This window comes from Volvox carteri (assembly GCF_000143455.1).
Source record: "Volvox carteri f. nagariensis unplaced genomic scaffold VOLCAscaffold_20, whole genome shotgun sequence".
In the NCBI taxonomy this organism is placed as follows: Eukaryota; Viridiplantae; Chlorophyta; class Chlorophyceae; order Chlamydomonadales; family Volvocaceae; genus Volvox; species Volvox carteri.
This window is the reverse complement of record NW_003307563.1, coordinates 145,671-163,881: the sequence shown is the minus strand read 5'-3', so window position 1 is coordinate 163,881 and position 18,211 is coordinate 145,671. Positions and strand designations below refer to the sequence as shown.

General features: G+C 54.4%; 4 protein-coding genes across 4 annotated transcripts in view; 3 read left to right on the top strand and 1 right to left on the bottom strand.

Moving 5' to 3' along the window:
* The window catches only part of VOLCADRAFT_91175 (uncharacterized protein), a gene marked incomplete at both ends in the record, with an annotated part of 12,766 nt that extends 11,783 nt beyond the window's left edge, over window positions 1–983 (top strand). Inside the window, one exon of the mRNA XM_002950776.1 lies at window positions 68–983. Coding sequence (XP_002950822.1) covers window positions 68–983 — 916 coding nt within the window. The remainder of the gene's footprint in view (window positions 1–67) is intronic.
* Window positions 984–7,549: 6,566 nt separating this feature from the next.
* Window positions 7,550–10,369, top strand: VOLCADRAFT_91174 (uncharacterized protein; the record flags this gene model as incomplete). Its single annotated transcript, XM_002950775.1, has 5 exons — window positions 7,550–7,684; window positions 7,776–7,869; window positions 8,871–9,017; window positions 10,129–10,154; window positions 10,358–10,369. 5 exons carry the CDS (start codon window positions 7,550–7,552, stop codon window positions 10,367–10,369), a joined length of 414 nt encoding a protein of 137 aa, XP_002950821.1.
* Window positions 10,370–11,405: 1,036 nt separating this feature from the next.
* Window positions 11,406–14,843, top strand: VOLCADRAFT_91173 (uncharacterized protein; the record flags this gene model as incomplete). The annotated part of the gene is made up of 4 exons (XM_002950774.1): window positions 11,406–11,419; window positions 13,370–13,454; window positions 14,147–14,273; window positions 14,758–14,843. 4 exons carry the CDS (start codon window positions 11,406–11,408, stop codon window positions 14,841–14,843), a joined length of 312 nt encoding a protein of 103 aa, XP_002950820.1.
* Window positions 14,844–16,624: 1,781 nt separating this feature from the next.
* Window positions 16,625–18,151, bottom strand: VOLCADRAFT_91172 (uncharacterized protein; the record flags this gene model as incomplete). The annotated part of the gene is made up of 1 exon (XM_002950664.1): window positions 16,625–18,151. One exon carries the CDS (start codon window positions 18,149–18,151, stop codon window positions 16,625–16,627), a length of 1,527 nt encoding a protein of 508 aa, XP_002950710.1.
* Window positions 18,152–18,211: the final 60 nt, after the last annotated feature.

The following is an 18,211-nucleotide window of genomic DNA, read 5'->3' as shown; positions in this document are numbered from 1 at the left end:
AAAAGCAGCAGCAGCAGCAACAGCGGCGGAGGCTGCAGCTGGATCAGCAGCAGTCGCGCGGTTACAGTACACCGGCGGAGACATGGACAACGAGCAACCGTACATTCGCGCTGACGCTGCCGTCAGCACTGTCAGGCGTCGAGAGTCACGTACTCAGCTCGGGTTACCCAAAATGTGTTGGCCAGCGGATCAGTTCCACATGGCAGCTTGGCCCCGGCGGCTGCATCTCAACAGCGTTGCAGGTGACGCACTCAAGCAGCAACTTGACTACGGTTACTGTACGGCTGTACGGCAATGTATCCGCTTCGTCGCAATCCAATTCGTCGAACTGCGAAGAGCTGCTAAGGAACCTAACGTCGCCAGCTTGGTCCATGATTAGGCTTGCTGACCCCAACGTCACAGCTGAAGTGGCGCAAAAAAATAGCTCCACTCCCGCCGCCTTTATGTTCAACACCACCTTGCTGGTGCCCTTTCGCATAGCTGCTGGCAAAAACATGACTTTTAATTTCACCATCAGCGGCAATAAGGCCATAAACGATATCTGTGAACAGCGCGTCCTGGATTCCCAAAGTACAGATACATGTGTCGTACATGTGTTCGACAATGTGAATTGCATGGTAGGGATTGTTAGTGATACCGAAACCCCACCGGGCCCAGTTGTTGGCTTGGGCGGCGCTCCGATGATTAATCGTACGGCCAGCCCGCCGCCGCAGCAGCAGCCACCGGTTGACACGTCAAACACCCGCGTGGATAACACCACTGTAGTGACGAAAGCTACTTCCAGCAACAGCAGCAAGCTCAGCAACGGGCAAATTGCGCTGATCGTGTGTCTCATAGTCGGCGCGGTCATCCTCGCGATTGTTTTTCTGGTGCTGCTGTGGCGCCGGCGCAACAAGTACGACGTCGGCCACAGCGTCGAGGCCCAAGGGCAGGGAGAGACCCTTCCGTACAATCACCTGCCGCAATCGGATGAAGCACGGTAGGCTGGCTATGGCGATCCTGATGCAGCAGTAGTCGCAGCAGCAGCTGCCGCGGCGGCGGCGCGACAGGGTGGTTGGATGCGGTCTTTCTCCGGTCGTGGAGGGAAGCGTTGAGATGGGGCGGAGCGTTCAGGGGAGCTCTAAAGAGCTCTAACGATTGTGGGGGTGCTTGCAGCGGCCTACTACCGCCGCTGCTGCATTTAATGCAATCGCCGTTGGATGAATATGCTGGCCTTTGTTGGCCGTCACAACAGTTTTGACAGCTGATGGGGCGAAAGCCCTGCGGCGGTAACAGCAGCAGCAGTAGCAGCAACAGCAGCAGCAAACACAGCAGCCGGCGCCTTCACTGCTGGGGCAGGTGCAGCAGTAACAGCAGCAGCAGTAGCAGATGCAGCTTCTGAAGGAACCTTGCAATGGACAGTTGCGAGTCCAGGCTGGAGAAAACCTTGTCTCAGACATACAGGCAAGCCCTACTTGTAACCTGTCTGACTTGTAATCTGGCTGAAGGTGTTGTCGTACGGTAACGCCTCACGGTAACGCCTAACAGTAACACCTAACATGGTAGCAGTGGCGGTGCCGCCGGCAACTGCGATGGCGGTAGCGATGGCATTGCGAGGGGTTGGGGTGTTTGTCTAGTGTGCATGTGTTCGTGTCAAGTAGGGACCCGTGTTTTTGTGTTCGTTGCGTGTTGGATGCATATGTTGCGTCGCAGCCTGGGTGTGTCTGTGTGTGTGTCTGTGTGTGTGTCTGTGCGTGTGCGTATGTGTGTCTGTGCTTGTGCATATGTGTGTCTGTGCGTGTGCGTATGTGTGTCTGTGCGTGTGCGTATGTGTGTCTGTGCGTGTGCGTATGTGTGTCTGTGCTTGTGCATATGTGTGTCTGTGCGTGTGCGTATGTGTGTCTGTGCGTGTGCGTATGTGTGTCTGTGCGTGTGCGTATGTGTGTCTGTGCGTGTGCGTATGTGTGTCTGTGCGTATGTGTGTCTGTGCGTGTGCGTATGTGTATCTGTGCGTGTGCGTATGTGTGTCTGTGCGTGTGCGTATGTGCGTATGTGTGTCTGTGTGTGTGCGCGTATGTGTGTCTGTGTGTGTGCGCGTATGTGTGTGTATGTGTTTGTGTGTGTGTATGTGTGTGAGCGAGAATGAAGTCATCTGCTGCAAAGCGAAATTGCATAACCCTTTTGCAAAGATGTTGTCTGCATTGTCGCACATGTTACGTAATGCGGTGAGCTGAGCTGCGCGGGGACGCTGCGATCGATGTGAAGCGCAGAGCTTAATCAGGACGCACCTTGGTCGCGGTGGATGCGGCCGCGGCCTGAAAAAGCCGCACAGTCCAAAGCAGCGAGAGCTGCAGCTGCAGCAGCTGCTGTAGAAGTTATCATGGTGTAGCTCCTGTTGCGGGTGGTATAAACACTTAGACTATTTTTATGCGTGGGGACATGAGAGGAGGAGTGTGCACCTACTCACAGTCGTGCTTCTGATGTTCGTTTGCATATCTAAGGAAGTGTACCGATCGTGTGCAAGCGAAGTCTTGGGCAAGGAAAGGATATGCGGGCTGCGGGGCATCAGAATGTGGTGCCTTAACCTCTCCTCTTGAGTTCGTAGAACGGAATATGGCCGGTACAAGGCTCGATCAGTGGACTTTGTGAAGACAGGCTACAGCTTAAGGATTTCTTTTCGCATCTTCGAGTGCCAGGATTGCGATCTTTGAGGTGTTTAGAATGATGAGTGGGTGCATGTATTTGGCCGAAACCCTTGCAGGGTGACATTGCAGGAATGCTGTCGTAGAGGGTTTTGAACTATCGGCAAATTTTATGGCAATATAATACATTCGGAGCAGCGCGAATGCTGATGAATAGTTGGCACGGTGTTATAGAGCCTGTGCGTCGAGCGGTGGTTGTGAGTGCCTGGATCCTGGCAAGGGCAGGGCCGCTTAATAGACGTGGTAGGTCCTGCTGCGGGTGGGATTGGTTAACGGTGTCAGTTTGCTGACTTTCTGAGTTCGTTAGCTTTCGTTGGCCCAGGAGGTTGAAGTTGATGTGGAAGTACGAAGTGCAGGACGGCAGTGTGCGTGTGCGTGTGCGTGTGCGTGTGCGTGTGCGTGTGCGTGTGCGTGTGCGTGTGCGTGTGCGTGTGCGTGTGCGTGTGCGTGTGCGTGTGCGTATACTTGTGCGTGTGCGTGTGCGTGTGCGTGTGCGTATACTTGTGCGTGTGCGTATACTTGTGCGTGTGCGTATACTTGTGCGTGTGCGTATACTTGTGCGTGTGCGTATACTTGTGCGTGTGCGTATATTTGTGAAGGCCAACATGCAGGACGGGAGGATGTATTTTGGGAAGATGCGTTTTTGTGGGGATGTCTTCGTGTTCAGGTCGGCTAGGTGTATACACGCCCAGCGCAGGATGGGGAATGACTGGGACGAAACAACCTGCACTAGAAAAGCTGGATAGAAAAACACAGTTGGGGTTCAGAGGGCCTGCTTGCTTCCTTTTTACATTTGTTAATGAGGCGCTAAGAAGCGGTTGACGAGGCGGCGTTGGTAAGCGCTGCAAAACGTGCTGTATCGCTTTGTACTTTTCGTGCTGCCTATTCTTATTCGTTGTTGTTTTATGTCCAGAAATGTCTCTGTTCAACTTGCTTGATGGTATTGTCGTACTACATTCGTACATGGAGTGCTAAAAAGTGCATAATCATGAAGTAACCCACTCGCTGCTGGGTTCTTAATCTGGGGCCCCTGAAGTGCGCAGTGAGTGACGCCTACACCAGGCAAAGAGACTGCTGGCTAGGCTGGCACGAAGGTATTATAATTTAATGTTCAGGATAATGGTGACAAGTATAAGCAAGTCCAGCTTGTCGCCGCTGTTGTATCGACACTTGACTACTCGACTACAGAATCTGGTTACCAAACTAAACCCGTCAGCAGAGTGTGTTGGTGTACACGTTTGCCTGCAGAAATGCCTTCCCGCAGACATGCCTAGTTGTCTATACTTTCGACATTAAATTATCTCGCGCACGCAGGCTGACTGATGGCTGGGTAATGCGAGCGACATCTTAACGTGTGCCAAGGGGGATACTCTGTCTGTCTGTCTGTCTGTCTGTCTGTGTGTGTTACATGGTTGGGGGTGCGTGACCCCATACCTGTAAAACTACCCATACGAGCCGAAGGTTCAAGGGCAATATCTATACGGCTAAAAGCCACGGAGAGCAGGAAACACCGCACTATCAGCCTAGGCTAGCGTCTAGAGGGGATAACTGAGTTGCGGTGAGCCAACATACGTTCCAACATCCTCGCCAGACGTACTGGTTCCCATTTCATGGCCTCCAACATGCTCTGTTGATGATCGGATCCTTCTTCCACGCGAATATCATTACAGGCTGGGAATTCCAATAACACGTGTTTTTCATCCTCGATGTGGCTGTTAGTATTGTGGTACTAACCCCCCGCTGCTCCCTGGGGACATGGTACTTGCCCCTTCGTGCTCTGTTTGCCTCCAGAACTCAGCAACATAAACGAAACTGCATTAGCTTACGCTGTGCTAAACGAGGAATGAAAACCTTAGCATATGTTGGCCACACGACGGCTGCGACTCTCGAAAAATGCAGCACCATCCAGTGCTTATACTTCGCCATATGGATGCCAGCTGCATCTGCAGATGCATCTGCACTCCCGGTTGCTTCCCATGTGATGGGTACTCCCCTGGCAAGACAGTCAGACGCGCTTACTCTAAGTAGATCGTTGGCCGGCTGTAGCGTTGCATGAAACTATAACTCCAGTTTGTAATGGGCACGAGGTTCCGAGAAAGCTTAAGTTTAAAAACAGCTACGTACGTGTAGACTGGAAGAATGCGTGGCTTTATGACGAATATGCGTGTTTCACCTTTAATCAAAGAAATTAGCATATTCAGCTTCGGATTCACCAGACGTGGGAGATTCGCACTGGGGAATTTCTGTTTGATTTGCCTGAGTAGAAATAGAAGGTCTGGTTCTCTTCATTTCTTACGCGATAAAAATGTAGGATTGCAAAAATTCGTGATATTGGTCTCATTCGAGTGTATCTCAAAGCCCCGGAGTTCACAATCCTACCGGCATGCCATCAGGATGTTACCGTATCAACAACACAAGGCAAGATGCTGTCATCTAGACATGCATGGCCAGTTTAAAGTTTCTCAGTTCTGCTGCAGGTGCTTAGTTTCTGATCGGTGAAAGCTCACAGGGAGTGAAAGCTCGTCCGTGTTCCAGCGATGTCAATTCTGTAGGAATGAAGACACGAAGGCGCGTGTTCTTGCATCATGTGATACAAATACATTGCCCTGTAAAAGCTTTTGTGCATTATTGTTTATTCCTTGAAGGGAAACGGGTGTCGAGCTCTTGCACATGGGATGTAACCTGTGCATCGCGCAGACCGTGCGTCCCGACTTCACTCTTTCGATTCATTAGGGTGTCATACGGCTGGTAGGTTAAATTTATATTTGTGTTCTATGGATATGCTGATTTTGTCATGGTATCGCAGTCCGTAAAGTATCCTGAAATTACCACTATGACCTCTACGTTTGTAATGAAGGGATTGCTATACGCGTTAACATGGATTCAGGAGTGGGTGCCAGGTGACAATGGAAAGCTTCTGTCTGCTTTCTTGTAGCCGTTTGTTGTACGACATCGTGGACAAACGCGCAAACAAGCTGGAAGCAATCTCTACCGACGATTATCCAGCTTTCAAGCCGATAAATTAATCCTTTACGCATGGTTACTTGCAAATCGAGCTGAGGCGATTCATAGGTGTAAACCGCCCACCACGAAACAACGACGGTGTAGTCCGATCCCGGCCGTGGCGTCCTGATACCCTTGGAAGGAACAACTAATAATAATATGTTTCATCCTTGACAAAACGGCGGCCCGGGTGAACGGTAAGACAGCGTTGTTGGAAGCTGCATTTGGTGGCATTTATAATCTCCAGCTGTGGACTTAGCATGCAAATTTAGCTGTGTGTAATCCGCATATTTTAATCCGTTGTGAATTCTCCGTGAGCCTGGATTCCCCGGTCGTCGGTCGGTGTTCGCCAACGCGGCTTGAACAAGAGCGAGTTTGCTGCTCTTATGCCGTTGATGTATCCTGCACAATAACTGTATTCAACCTTTGTGTTCTGGGTTCCATAGCCAGCTTACGCACTTCTGACAGTGCAACTCCTTCGTTCGCTCAACATTTCATTTAGTCAAAAATGCAACTAAATTTATGCTGATAATAGTGTCCTTTCACAACGAAGGAAGCGAACCGCATGCGGACCTGGAGTGGTCCGACGGGCCTCAAGCAGCTCCCCGTCGCGACTGCCTCCGGAGCTGCGCTCTTGGTGCTCTTTCTCGGTAAGCAAACTGCAATTCATTGTGTGACTAAATTGACTTAAGGCGACTGTGTTCGGCGGCATCTATCGGCCCGCTATCGCGCCATAACTGGCAAAACAACATCGCGCTTCCATACATGGGTAGATTGTTAAAGCATTGTCAAGAGACGTCCTCAAATATCGTTGTAGGAAGAAACGAAGACTTGTTCTCTTTCCTGGTAGTGTGTCGTCTGCTTGAGGCCTGAGGGCCAGGGTTGATGGCGACACCAGAACAGTCTTTCACGCCTGACAGGCAGGACAATCCACCCTGTCATCAGCGGTCTTCCGAAAACCAGTCCCTGCCAACGCCCTTGTACCCTCTTGAACACAACTTGACGGGTGGATTGACGCACTTTGCAGGCATCGCTCCTTTGGTGTACGGGAGGGATGATCATGCCGGGTACGGCGGGTACGTTAGTGCAAAGCCAGGCAGCCGCTTCATCTCACGGTTGGCCTTGCTAAGGTATGCTGCTTGCTGTGCCACACGCTGCACTGCCTTTTCCTGCTGTTTGTTTTTCCCATCATACATGTAACAGTAACAGTTGGCCTGTGTATGTGTGTGTGTGTGTGTGCGTATGTGTGTGTGTGTGTGTGTTACACAAAAGCTGCCTTTCCTTAGCATATCCATGTACAACAGGCCACAACGAGCCACCTTGAGTACAGCATTCGATGATTTTACCCGCACCGTGCTGTGCTGTACCCTTGTGGCCCTTGCCCCGTTCCGAATGTTCTAATGCTTCCCTGCAGTACGACGGAGTTTCCGTACTGCCGTTGCAGTCGCGGAACGAGCAACAACCCGTACGATCTGGTTTTTAAGTATTCCCGGTCACAGGTAATGAGGGTTGCATTAACGCCTCTACATCTGTAATGCTGCCGCTGCTGTGCCTTTTTGTTACAATGTGTATTATGACGGCATATTTTTGTCAGCTATTAAAGCGCTGCGGCCTTTGTCGCACGTGTCGTACGCCGTACTTTCATCACACGTACTTGTTCGTCGTACAGACTTCGCGGTCATTTATTTACCCATGCCTGCCTCCATAAGTGTACGCTTGGGATGGAGGGATGGAGGGATGGAGGGATGGAGGGATGGAGGGATGGAGGGATAGAGGGATGGAGGGCCGGAGGGATGGAGGGATGGAGGGATGGCGGGGGGGAGGGGGGGAAAGGGGGATGGGGTGAAGGGATGATGTTGATTACAATGTGGGCTCAAAAGCCGGGAGGCCAGGGCCGAAACGCAGCACGGAGGGCAGACGCACAGGGCTGGTTGGTCTCCTGCATTCCGCCCCCAGGTCCGACCGCACAAGATGCAACGGCCAGCGTTCCCCACCGGGAGGTATGTATGTACTTATGTACTTGTGTATGTATGTATGTATGCATGCATGCAGAGGGACGGCACCGTTCGCAACTGCTTTCGGGTGGCACAGGTGCGGTACTGCAGTGCCCTGGCGGCTGGAAGCCGCCCCCAGCAGTGCTGCGACACCATTTCAGCGGACTTTCACAAATTGGAGCTCGAGGCCGGTACGTGCCGCATTGCGTGTTACTCTAAAAAAGCTGAGCCGCCTTGTCGGGTTTCATCTGGGAGTTAGTGGGTGGGTGGGTGTTGGTAGGCGGCTGGGTGGTTGGGTGGAGGTGGGCGGGTGTTGGTGGGTGAGCAGGTGGGAGTGTCTACGAAGGAAAACACAGATTCGTTGGCGTGTGCGGATCTGGATTATCAGGACCGCAATAAACATACTTACTGTGTTATTTTCGTTTGTTTGGTTGTTCGAAAGTAAGATCCCAGCGCGCGGAGCAGAAGTTCCGGCAAGGACTTGAACCGGGAACACGTGCGCTGCAACTCGGATGCGTCCATTCTTCTATCCTGCGCTTGTCCTCCTGCCCCACCATCTTACCTTCGGTTCCCCCCTTCTTTTGTCCCGCTTCCCACTCCCAACCTGATTTCTAAATCTTTTCAGATCCGAATTGTAAGGGTTCAGTTCGCGGCGTCAGCATTAATGGCAGATCAGGCAAGGCCTGGCAATGGGTGACGAATGACGGGCCGTCTTCGTCGCTAAAGATTTCGAGTCTGCGTTGGAACTTGAGCATCGCAGTGGGCTCAGAGATCTGTTTTACATTAGGAGCACCGTGCCCCAAGCTGTCAAGTCTCTGTTACAATGGTGGTGGAGGCACTGGAGGCGCTTGCCGGTTCGCTCTCTTTGACTCGGGCGAATCTATCGGGACTGAGTGCTGCATGCTGGGGAGCATGGAGCTGACCGGCAGCCCTCCAGATGTACCGCTACCGCCGCCGTCGCCGCCGTCGGCGCCGGCGCCGCCAGTCCCTCGGATGCCACCGTCGCCGTCGCCGCCGCTGGCGCCACGTGAGCCCGAATCACCGATGCCGCCTTTCACGCAAACACCGCCATCAATGCCGCCATCAGCGTACCCGCCGCTGGAATCTACACCTCCGTGGATACCTTGGGAGCCCGCACCACCGCTGAATGTCATAGAGCCACCTTCCGTTCCTCTGCTGGAACCGCCCTCAGGGCCCCAGTCGTTTCCGCTTCCGCCGCCGCCATCCAGCCAGCCGCGTGACGAAACCTCCGACTACCAATCCGTGGGGGTACCCCTTCCACCTTCTGCCGAGGGACTCATTACTCCCGGCGTGCCGCTGGCGCCCTCAGAACCTGACGGTGGGTCCAACTCATAAACCTTTTCGTTGTGATGGGATTGTCAGATGAATTCCATCCCATCCCATCTTCATTTGTTTCGCGTCATGCGACTGTAGCATCGACAAGGCATGTGCGTAAGGCAGACTCCTCCCCGAGCAGCGGGTAAAGCCGATATGGTGATTGTGCCCGTGATGGAAACATTGGGCTTGGAAACATTGTTGGAGTTGGGTGAAGAGCGTGAACCTCTTTATTTGCAAAGCCGTAATATACCCTTAGGATTACAGCTAGAACATAAACTCACGTGGCATTATGGATTTCCTTCAAAGACGGTTTTAGGCAAAAAAAGGTAATATGCCAACCTCGTCCCACAGCTGTCGCAGAGAAGCATACGTTCTTTCCCACCAGGCATTTTGCAAATTTTGCGGGACGAATTGGCACTAAGACTAGGTAAAGGAGGATCAAGAATTTCATCTAAAAAATAGGCAAATTACAAACCGCACCGTGCATTACGTGCGTTTGCATGGTTTGACCGTCTTGACCTTGCAAAACAAGCACACCGCTAGGACGCACTTCACTAACTCGAAGAACGGGAGGTTGAACCTCATGATCTAATACTGTACGCGAAGTAGTATTATGACAAAAAGGTAGTTAGTCACCCACGTCGAACCTACGCAACCTGGGATGGGACGCAACCCCCACCATGCAGAACTGCATAGCGCAAGGTGTCCCCATGCTGGGCAATAAGCAAATTCTCCCCCCGCCCTCCGCGATACTCATGTTACGGCGCATAGCCTCGCCACGCTTGAGAAGGGCATCCGAAGCTTCCTCCGCGGAATAGGAGAGGATGTCTACCTCAAAACGCTGCCTCACCGCGGGTGGCGGGCTTAGTTAGGCTCATAAATAGCCCTGGGGAGCTAGTTGGGGGCGGTAAATGAAGCTGGGCGGCCAGCTACTACAGTTGACGGTTAAAAGCCTACTCCCGCTCTTCAGGCGAGAGCACAGACAAAGTGCGCGGAGGCGGACCCTCAACCCCACTTACCTGGGGTATGAGGTGGTGCTTGTGGGAATTTTGAGCCATTGGCTCTTAAGGCGTGCTATGACCAGGAAGTGCACCTTTTTTTGCATGACTTAGGGTTTTCGGTGAACAAGTTGTTCCTAGTGAGTGGATAGGCAACCCCTTGCTAAAAAAACATTGTAAGTCGTCATCTAACCAACGTAACGGGTTACGTTGAAACAAGTCGAGGGTGGGATATAGGTTCTGCATTATGTCGTCTTCTCAATCGCTGTCCCTAGAAAAGATAATGTAGATACGGGGCCTCTCCCTAGTTTTTCAAAAGGACACGCCCACTTCCCCCTCTCAGGTCCTACCCTAGTCTATATAGTAGCTGGTAAAGCAGCAACCTCAACCCGGTTTCAGCTATTAACTCAGTTGGGGCTAGCTCCACCTGATGTACTGCTAAGCCGTTATCGTAGTGTGAACGTGCAGTGCGGGAGGCTATCGCTCGCTAGTATGAGTACCTGGAGCAGACACCCCCTACACGCAGCCTTGTGCGACGCCGAACTTACCTCCTGCTGATCTCGCGTGATGTTTTTGAGTGAAAATGTTTTTCAGTGGCAACCCGAGGGATATTGCGACGTAGCGGCTCCGTAGAACTAAGATTATCCTGTTCAGGGTTAGTAGCTAAAGAGAAAGAAAAACAAAATAAAAGGATCTACTATCTAACAGGAAAAACAACTAAAGCAGAGCGAAAAGGATAAAGGATAACAGGGTGTTTCCACTTGTCCGAACACTATCTTCGGTACACTATGTGCTAGTGTGGACTTAGTGTGACGGTGTTTCCACTAGCGGCACTAAGGAGCGCCGAAACACAAATTGTTTTCGTATTTTGAACGTTTTAGCGCCAGGGATTAATTGCTGTTAATTCTCAAGGTCTGTAAGAATTCGCGTATTTAAGATCCGCTGCGGCGCAGACTGCGTCATGATGTCCGCCATGAAGTCCGCATGGTGCATTGGCAACGTCCGGCCAGCGAAGGAAGGCAAACTAGCGGTATATGTTTGCTGAACGTTATTGAAGGAGGGCTCCATTGCAAAATGGCGGTGTTCTGAGGCTGTCGGTGTTGGGCGTGCGCAAGTCAACGCGGCGTTTGCAGGAAGGAAAAAAGATAGCTGCTTACGTCTAAAGTCTATGGTCAGAAGGGACAATCCAGCTCATAAAAGTTCCCCGCCAAATAGTTAGTGCTAGGTACTAAAGTGAATGGCAGGTCTGAGGTCCAATTAACTTTAGTGTGCGCTAGTGTGGACTTAGTGTACGGGGTGTTTCCACTAGGCCTTACGGTTCTCCGCCAGGAGTGCCCCAACCTCCAATTTGTTTGATGAATATTTTCTACTATCATTAGTAGTATCAATATATGCATTTAGAACGGTGAGAGACGAGTCCAGGACGAAGAACATTCAAACTTAGTGTTAGTGTTCGGCCAAGTGGAAACACCCTGTAAGTAGCCAAGTGCTTCCTATCAACTACTATTCCGGCGCACCCAAGCTGATGTATCTGCTAAAGATAAAGAAAAGATACGTCAGGTTGTGCTGACCAGTAATAAGCTGCATAGTTAGTTTGGTGCGTGTACGTAGTAAACAAAGAGAGAAGCTGAATATTAGGCAAAGTGTGTACCCCAAGTAGTTAGTTTACAGGCGGTTTACTGTAACAATCACCCGATTGCGCTGGGGTGCATAAGTCACCGCAATATCAGGCAATGCCAACTGGATCGCGCCCGCGGGTCTGTTAACTGCCATGAACTCTACTGGCCTGGGCAGCTAACACAGCTGACTGGCGGCGACTATCGTGACCTAACCTACCCGTAAGGCTGCTGCGAAAAGCTACTCAAGTAAAATCCCTTGAGCGATAGAGCGCCAATAGGTGGACGCCAACAAACCGAACCTACCTGAACGATAAGTTTTAAGCCGATGAGTATAAGCTAAGAAAGGCTTTACGGCTGCGTGTGTTAGGTTGGCGGGGGGAAGACCTGCAGGCAGCTAGGGGTACTGACTCGACGGCAAAAAGGTCGTCAAGTCGTGAAACAAAAGCCAATAGCGACCTGCTAAGGGAAAAAGTTCCCTTCAGGCTACGAACAACAGCGACAAGGATTTATCTTACCGACTGAGTATGCCAGGTGTGAAGGTTGTCGACCTTGCGTGATCCACACATGAGTTTATTAGTCTCTACTGCAGTGCACGGCCAGCTGGCCCGATGGCTCTACTCTTCGGGAGTCTGGAGCCCACTGTAACCACACACACACATGAGTTCGGCTGGCTGAGAATGTACACATGCCGCGCAAAGAAAGAGAGGAAGCGGACCGCACAGGGCTTGTTATCTAGCTCACTGAATGTAACAATGTTTACATAAAGAGAGCCGTAAATCAACTTCACCAAGCTCGCTGTCGGCAACAATTACCGAAGTCAAGCCTTTCATCGATCACAGGAGGCCCTCAAGAGTACGCCTCGAGTACGACCATGACACATAATCCACAAATGACAACAGTCATGCACTTTTCTCAAAGTGACAACCGCCCACAGAAGGAAAAAAGGAATAATATGCAAGTACGTACTAAAACGTACGAAAACAAATCTGGAAAATTTCGCACTTCGTCCACGAAACGATACGTACACCCCTCCTGGGCCCAGCTCCTTATCACACACAGCAGCCACTTGCTGATGTGAACAGTGTGCTTACTGACCGCTAAGGCTGCTACCGCTGACTCTATGTGTGCGCCTGATGCATGCTGTCCACATACCAATGAATTCCCCCAGAATCCTCTCGCTTATCGGAGGCCGCGGCCTTGGGCGACTACGTGAATCTGGCCGGGAACTCCCAGTCAGCATTCCTAAGGTACAAATGCGGCTGGCAAAAGGGATGCGGGACGGGACGGGGGAACATAGGAAGGACGCTCGCTAGGTGCCTACTTAGAGAGCTAAAACTCTAGCAAGGAATTTAAAAAACGTCCTAGAAACGTATGTGCTGGGTGAATGCACAGCTCTACCTGCAGCAAGAAACGGTAACAAATGTTTTTTTAAGGGATGGCGGTCATTGTGACGATTTTGGGGCAAGTTTCGCACGTCGTGGTTACTCTGTCTGTGTTCGTGAGAGCCGACTCATTTGCTCGTTGCTGTCGTAGCAGCACCGGGTACGTATGTATGTAAGTTTGAGGAGCCTCCTGAGTGGGGAGTGGGGAATGGGGGGGAGTGGGGACTGGGGACTGGGGACTGGGGTGACTTCTGAGGATGGGTTGTCTGTGGGCTGACTGTGGACCTGCAGAGGACCTCTCCTTTCTTCGTACTTATCTTACTTATGATACATCGGCTGATTGATTGCCCGCAGCCGAGCTCAGTTCCCGTACTGCCGCTGCAACCGCGGCAAGGTCAACAATCCGTACGACTTGATCTTCAACTCCTCTAGGTTGCTGGTGGGTCCAAATCGTAATGCCTTTATTTCTTAGACTCCTTGAATTTTTAAAATTTTTTATAATGTTTCCGTTGTCGACATTGCCACGGCGGCGGCATACAGTGTCCAATGTTGATGTAGAAACGCCGTCATCATCACCACGCAGTTTTTACGTACTGTTGTAGCGGGCTGTAGCAACATTAGTGGCACCTTATCGTTATATCGTTAGTTCACCCGTCAATTCGCTGCGCGCGCCCCATCTCCAATCCGGTAATATACGCCTGTTCAGGTAACTCCATAGGACATAGGACGATATATGCGTTGAGTGAGGTTTGCGCGCAATGACGAAAGAGTTGTAATTAAAGGCCTTCAGTAGCCCTCATCCGTCCATCTCTACGCCATGTCTGCCGCCACGCACATCCACGCGGCATCCATCCATCTACCAATCCATCCATCGATTCCACACATCTATCCAGCTATCCAAGCATCACCGTACTGGCTAAGCCTTTTTTGCTTCCGCCGAGGTGCTAATACCCACCTAACATAAGATCCAGCCGATCAGCGTTATAGCGCATAACGGCATCACTTGGCCCGTTACCAAACTGGCCAATCAGTATAACATCAAAAATGTGCTCCTTTTTTTATCACGGTATTCTTGGAATTTGAACTTGAAGGACTAAATTTCCGTTCTGACTGGTAATATGATGTTTGCAGAGAGATGGAACCATCCGAAGCTGCTTCCGCGTGGCACAGATCCTGAGCTGTGGCGGTCTGAAGGACCGGGCGAAGAGCTGCTGTGAATCAACGCTGAAAGACTTTCGAAAATTGGAGCTTGAGGCGGGTGAGGCGTCCATGTGTCGCGTATGAAAAGTTTAACTAATTACACTTTGATAATAATTACACTTTGAAAAAAAATAATATCTAACTAAGTTCACATGGTATCTAGATATCGCGGGGAACCCCCCTTGTCTCATCTAGCTGAGCCCCGAGCCTCATCTTGACCGCCTGACAACCCCCCGTCAGCCTCATCTAGCTGTCCCGACGCCTCATCTAGCTGCCAGGAGAGGGGCCCCGCGCGCGCATCTGACTGAAAAGAAACATGTTTTTAAATACCATTTCATGTCCTCCTATATTCATTTGGTTGTAAGTTGACTGGCATCCAGATACATTTTGTGAAAGCCTGCTGGACGCATGGACATGACGATCAACTGATGGCGACGGGAGCGCTTTTCCGGTTTAAAAATGTTAATATTTATAAGGAAGCGTAACTAGATAATTGTAGAGCACCCAAATTGCATATCGGGATATGCCATACATTCATCCAGGTGAAATTTCGGACCCCGCGAACCCTCATCTGGCAGCCACCGAGCCTCATCTAGCTGTCCCGAAGGCGGCCGGGCGCCTCATCTAGCTGCCGTCTTTTCTCATCCAGCTGGCCAGAGACCCCCCCTTCAACTTCACTTAGATACTGAGGGACTGACACTTAGATATAAAAGGACCCCCTTGTCGCGATATTTAAATGCCGTTGCGCTGGTAGCTTGCGCCAGGACCCCAGCCTCATCTTCCCGCTGTTCATACCCTCCTGGGGAACTGGGAACAGTCTGCGAGATTGGCGCGCCTGGGGTGGATTGGGATTTTCCGATGCGCCAATCTACCAATCTTGCTGTTATCTCTCGTGGGCCCAGCGGGGAACTAAAGGGGATAAAGAACTAAAGGGAAAGCTTTTAATTTTATGCCGCAGTAATCCATCCCACACGCCAAAAGAGTTGCGTGAGTAACAAATCCCGGCAAGGTCAAAGATAACTCAAAGAGCACACTCCGAAGTCGGATGGGGTGAATGGATTAGGGTGCCCCTCTAGCAGGGGAGAGCAGGGAATTGCCTCGGGAAGGAGGCCACTGGTGTAGATTCTAAAAGCCGATAGGCGCCACAGCTCTGATGACCGTCCAAGTCTGTCATCGACGGCAAACATTCACATCTCCCCCTCCCGCCTCGGTGTGTTCCTTTTACCCATCTGCACCATTTCTTTGTGCTTGCAGATCCCCAATGCTTCAAGTCCCTTCGCAATGTCAGCATCAACGGCAAGTCCGGCAAAGCTTTTCAGTGGATCTCCAATGTCGGGCCCTCTGTCGTACTCAAAATTTCAAATCTGCAATGGAATGTCAGCACTGCCGTGGACTCGGAGATCTGTTTCACACTCGGGCTGCCTTGCACCACCCTGTCGAGGCTTTGCTTCAATGAGGGCGCTTGCAAGTTTGCCATTTTCAACTCTGGGTCCATGCCACTCGGCGAATGCTGCATGCTTGGGACAATGCCCGTCCCCACACCGGCCCCTGACCGGCCTCCGCCTTCGCGACCCACACCCGCCGTCAGCAACAATCCAACGATGCCACCCGCTTACCCCCATGATGCCAGTCCGAGCCCGCCTGGGCTGGCACAGCCGCCTCCGCCGCCGGGCCAACTGCCTAGATCCAGTCCGAGCCCGCCTACGCTGGCACAGCCGCCTCCGCCGCCGGGCCAGCTGCCGAGATCCAGTCCGAGCCCGCCTACGCTGGCACAGCCGCCTCCGCCGCCGGGTCAGCTGCCTGGATCCAGTCCGAGCCCGCCTGGGCTGGCACAGCCGCCTCCGCCGCCGGGCCAGCTGCCGAGATCCAGTCCGAGCCCGCCTGGGCTAGCACAGCCGCCTCCGCCGCCGGGCCAGCTGCCTGGATCTAGTCCGAGCCCGCTTACGCTGGCACAGCCGCCTCCGCCGCCGGGCCAGCTGCCTAGATCCAGTCCGAGCCCGCCTGGGCTGGCACAGCCGCCTCCGCCGCCGGGCCAGCTGCCTGGATCCAGTCCGAGCCCGCCTGGGCTGGCACAGCCGCCTCCGCCGCCGGGCCAGTTGCCTGGATCCAGTCCGAGCCCGCCTGGGCTGGCACAGCCGCCTCCGCCGCCGGGCCAGCTGCCTAGATCCAGTCCGAGCCCGCCTACGCTGGCACAGCCGCCTCCGCCGCCGGGCCAGCTGCCGAGATCCAGTCCGAGCCCGCCTACGCTGGCACAGCCGCCTCCGCCGCCGGGTCAGCTGCCTGGATCCAGTCCGAGCCCGCCTGGGCTGGCACAGCCGCCTCCGCAATCTCGTCAGCCAGGAGCCAGCCATAGCCCACCTCCAAACCAAGACCCAGATTCAGGCTTTAGCGAACCCACTCACTCACAGATTAGCCCCATCCCATCTCCAGGAGGGGCTCTACCGCCCCCGCCTCCAGGCCAGCAGCCAGGCACCAGCCCCGGCCCATCTCCAGGAGAGGCTCTACCGTCCCCGCCTCAAGGCCAGCAGCCAGGCGCCAGCCCCGGCCCATCTCCAGGAGAGGCTCTACCGTCCCCGCCTCAAGGCCAGCAGCCAGGCGCCAGCCCCGGCCCATCTCCAGGAGAGGCTCTACCGCCCCCGCCTCAAGGCCAGCAGCCAGGCACCAGCCCCGGCCCATCTCCAGGAGGGGCTCTACCGCCCCCGCCTCAAGGCCAGCAGCCAGGCGCCAGCCCCGGCCCATCTCCAGGAGGGGCTCTACCGCCCCCGCCTCAAGGCCAGCAGCCAGGTGCCAGCCCCGGCCCATCTCCAGGAGGGGCTCTACCGCCCCCGCCTCAAGGCCAGCAGCCAGGCGCCAGCCCCGGCCCATCTCCAGGAGAGGCTCTACCGTCTCCGCCTCAAGGCCAGCAGCCAGGCGCCAGCCCCGGCCCATCTCCAGGAGGGGCTCTACCGTCCCCGCCTCAAGGCCAGCAGCCAGGCGCCAGCCCCGGCCCATCTCCAGGAGGGGCTCTACCGCCCCCGCCTCAAGGCCAGCAGCCAGGCGCCAGCCCCGGCCCATCTCCAGGAGGGGCTCTGCCGCCCCCGCCTCAAGGCCAGCAGCCAGGCGCCAGCCCCGGCCCATCTCCAGGAGGGGCTCTACCGCCCCCGCCTCAAGGCCAGCAGCCAGGCGCCAGCCCCGGCCCATCTCCAGGAGAGGCTCTGCCGCCCCCGCCTCAAGGCCAGCAGCCAGGCGCCAGCCCCGGCCCATCTCCAGGAGAGGCTCTACCGCCCCCGCCTCAAGGCCAGCAGCCAGGCGCCAGCCCCGGCCCATCTCCAGGAGAGGCTCTACCGCCCCCGCCTCAAGGCCAGCAGCCAGGCGCCAGCCCCGGCCCATCTCCAGGAGAGGCTCTACCGCCCCCGCCTCAAGGCCAGCAGCCAGGCGCCAGCCCCGGCCCATCTCCAGGAGAGGCTCTACCGCCCCCGCCTCAAGGCCAGCAGCCAGGCGCCAGCCCCGGCCCATCTCCAGGAGAGGCTCTACCGCCCCCGCCTCAAGGCCAGCAGCCAGGCGCCAGCCCCGGCCCATCTCCAGGAGGGGCTCTACCGCCCCCGCCTCAAGGCCAGCAGCCAGGCGCCAGCCCCGGCCCATCTCCAGGAGAGGCTCTACCGCCCCCGCCTCAAGGCCAGCAGCCAGGCGCCAGCCCCGGCCCATCTCCAGGAGAGGCTCTACCGCCCCCGCCTCAAGGCCAGCAGCCAGGCGCCAGCCCCGGCCCATCTCCAGGAGGGGCTCTACCGCCCCCGCCTCAAGGCCAGCAGCCAGGCGCCAGCCCCGGCCCATCTCCAGGAGAGGCTCTACCGCCCCCGCCTCAAGGCCAGCAGCCAGGCGCCAGCCCCGGCCCATCTCCAGGAGAGGCTCTACCGCCCCCGCCTCAAGGCCAGCAGCCAGGCGCCAGCCCCGGCCCATCTCCAGGAGAGGCTCTACCGCCCCGCCTCAAGGCCAGCAGCCAGGCGCCAGCCCCGGCCC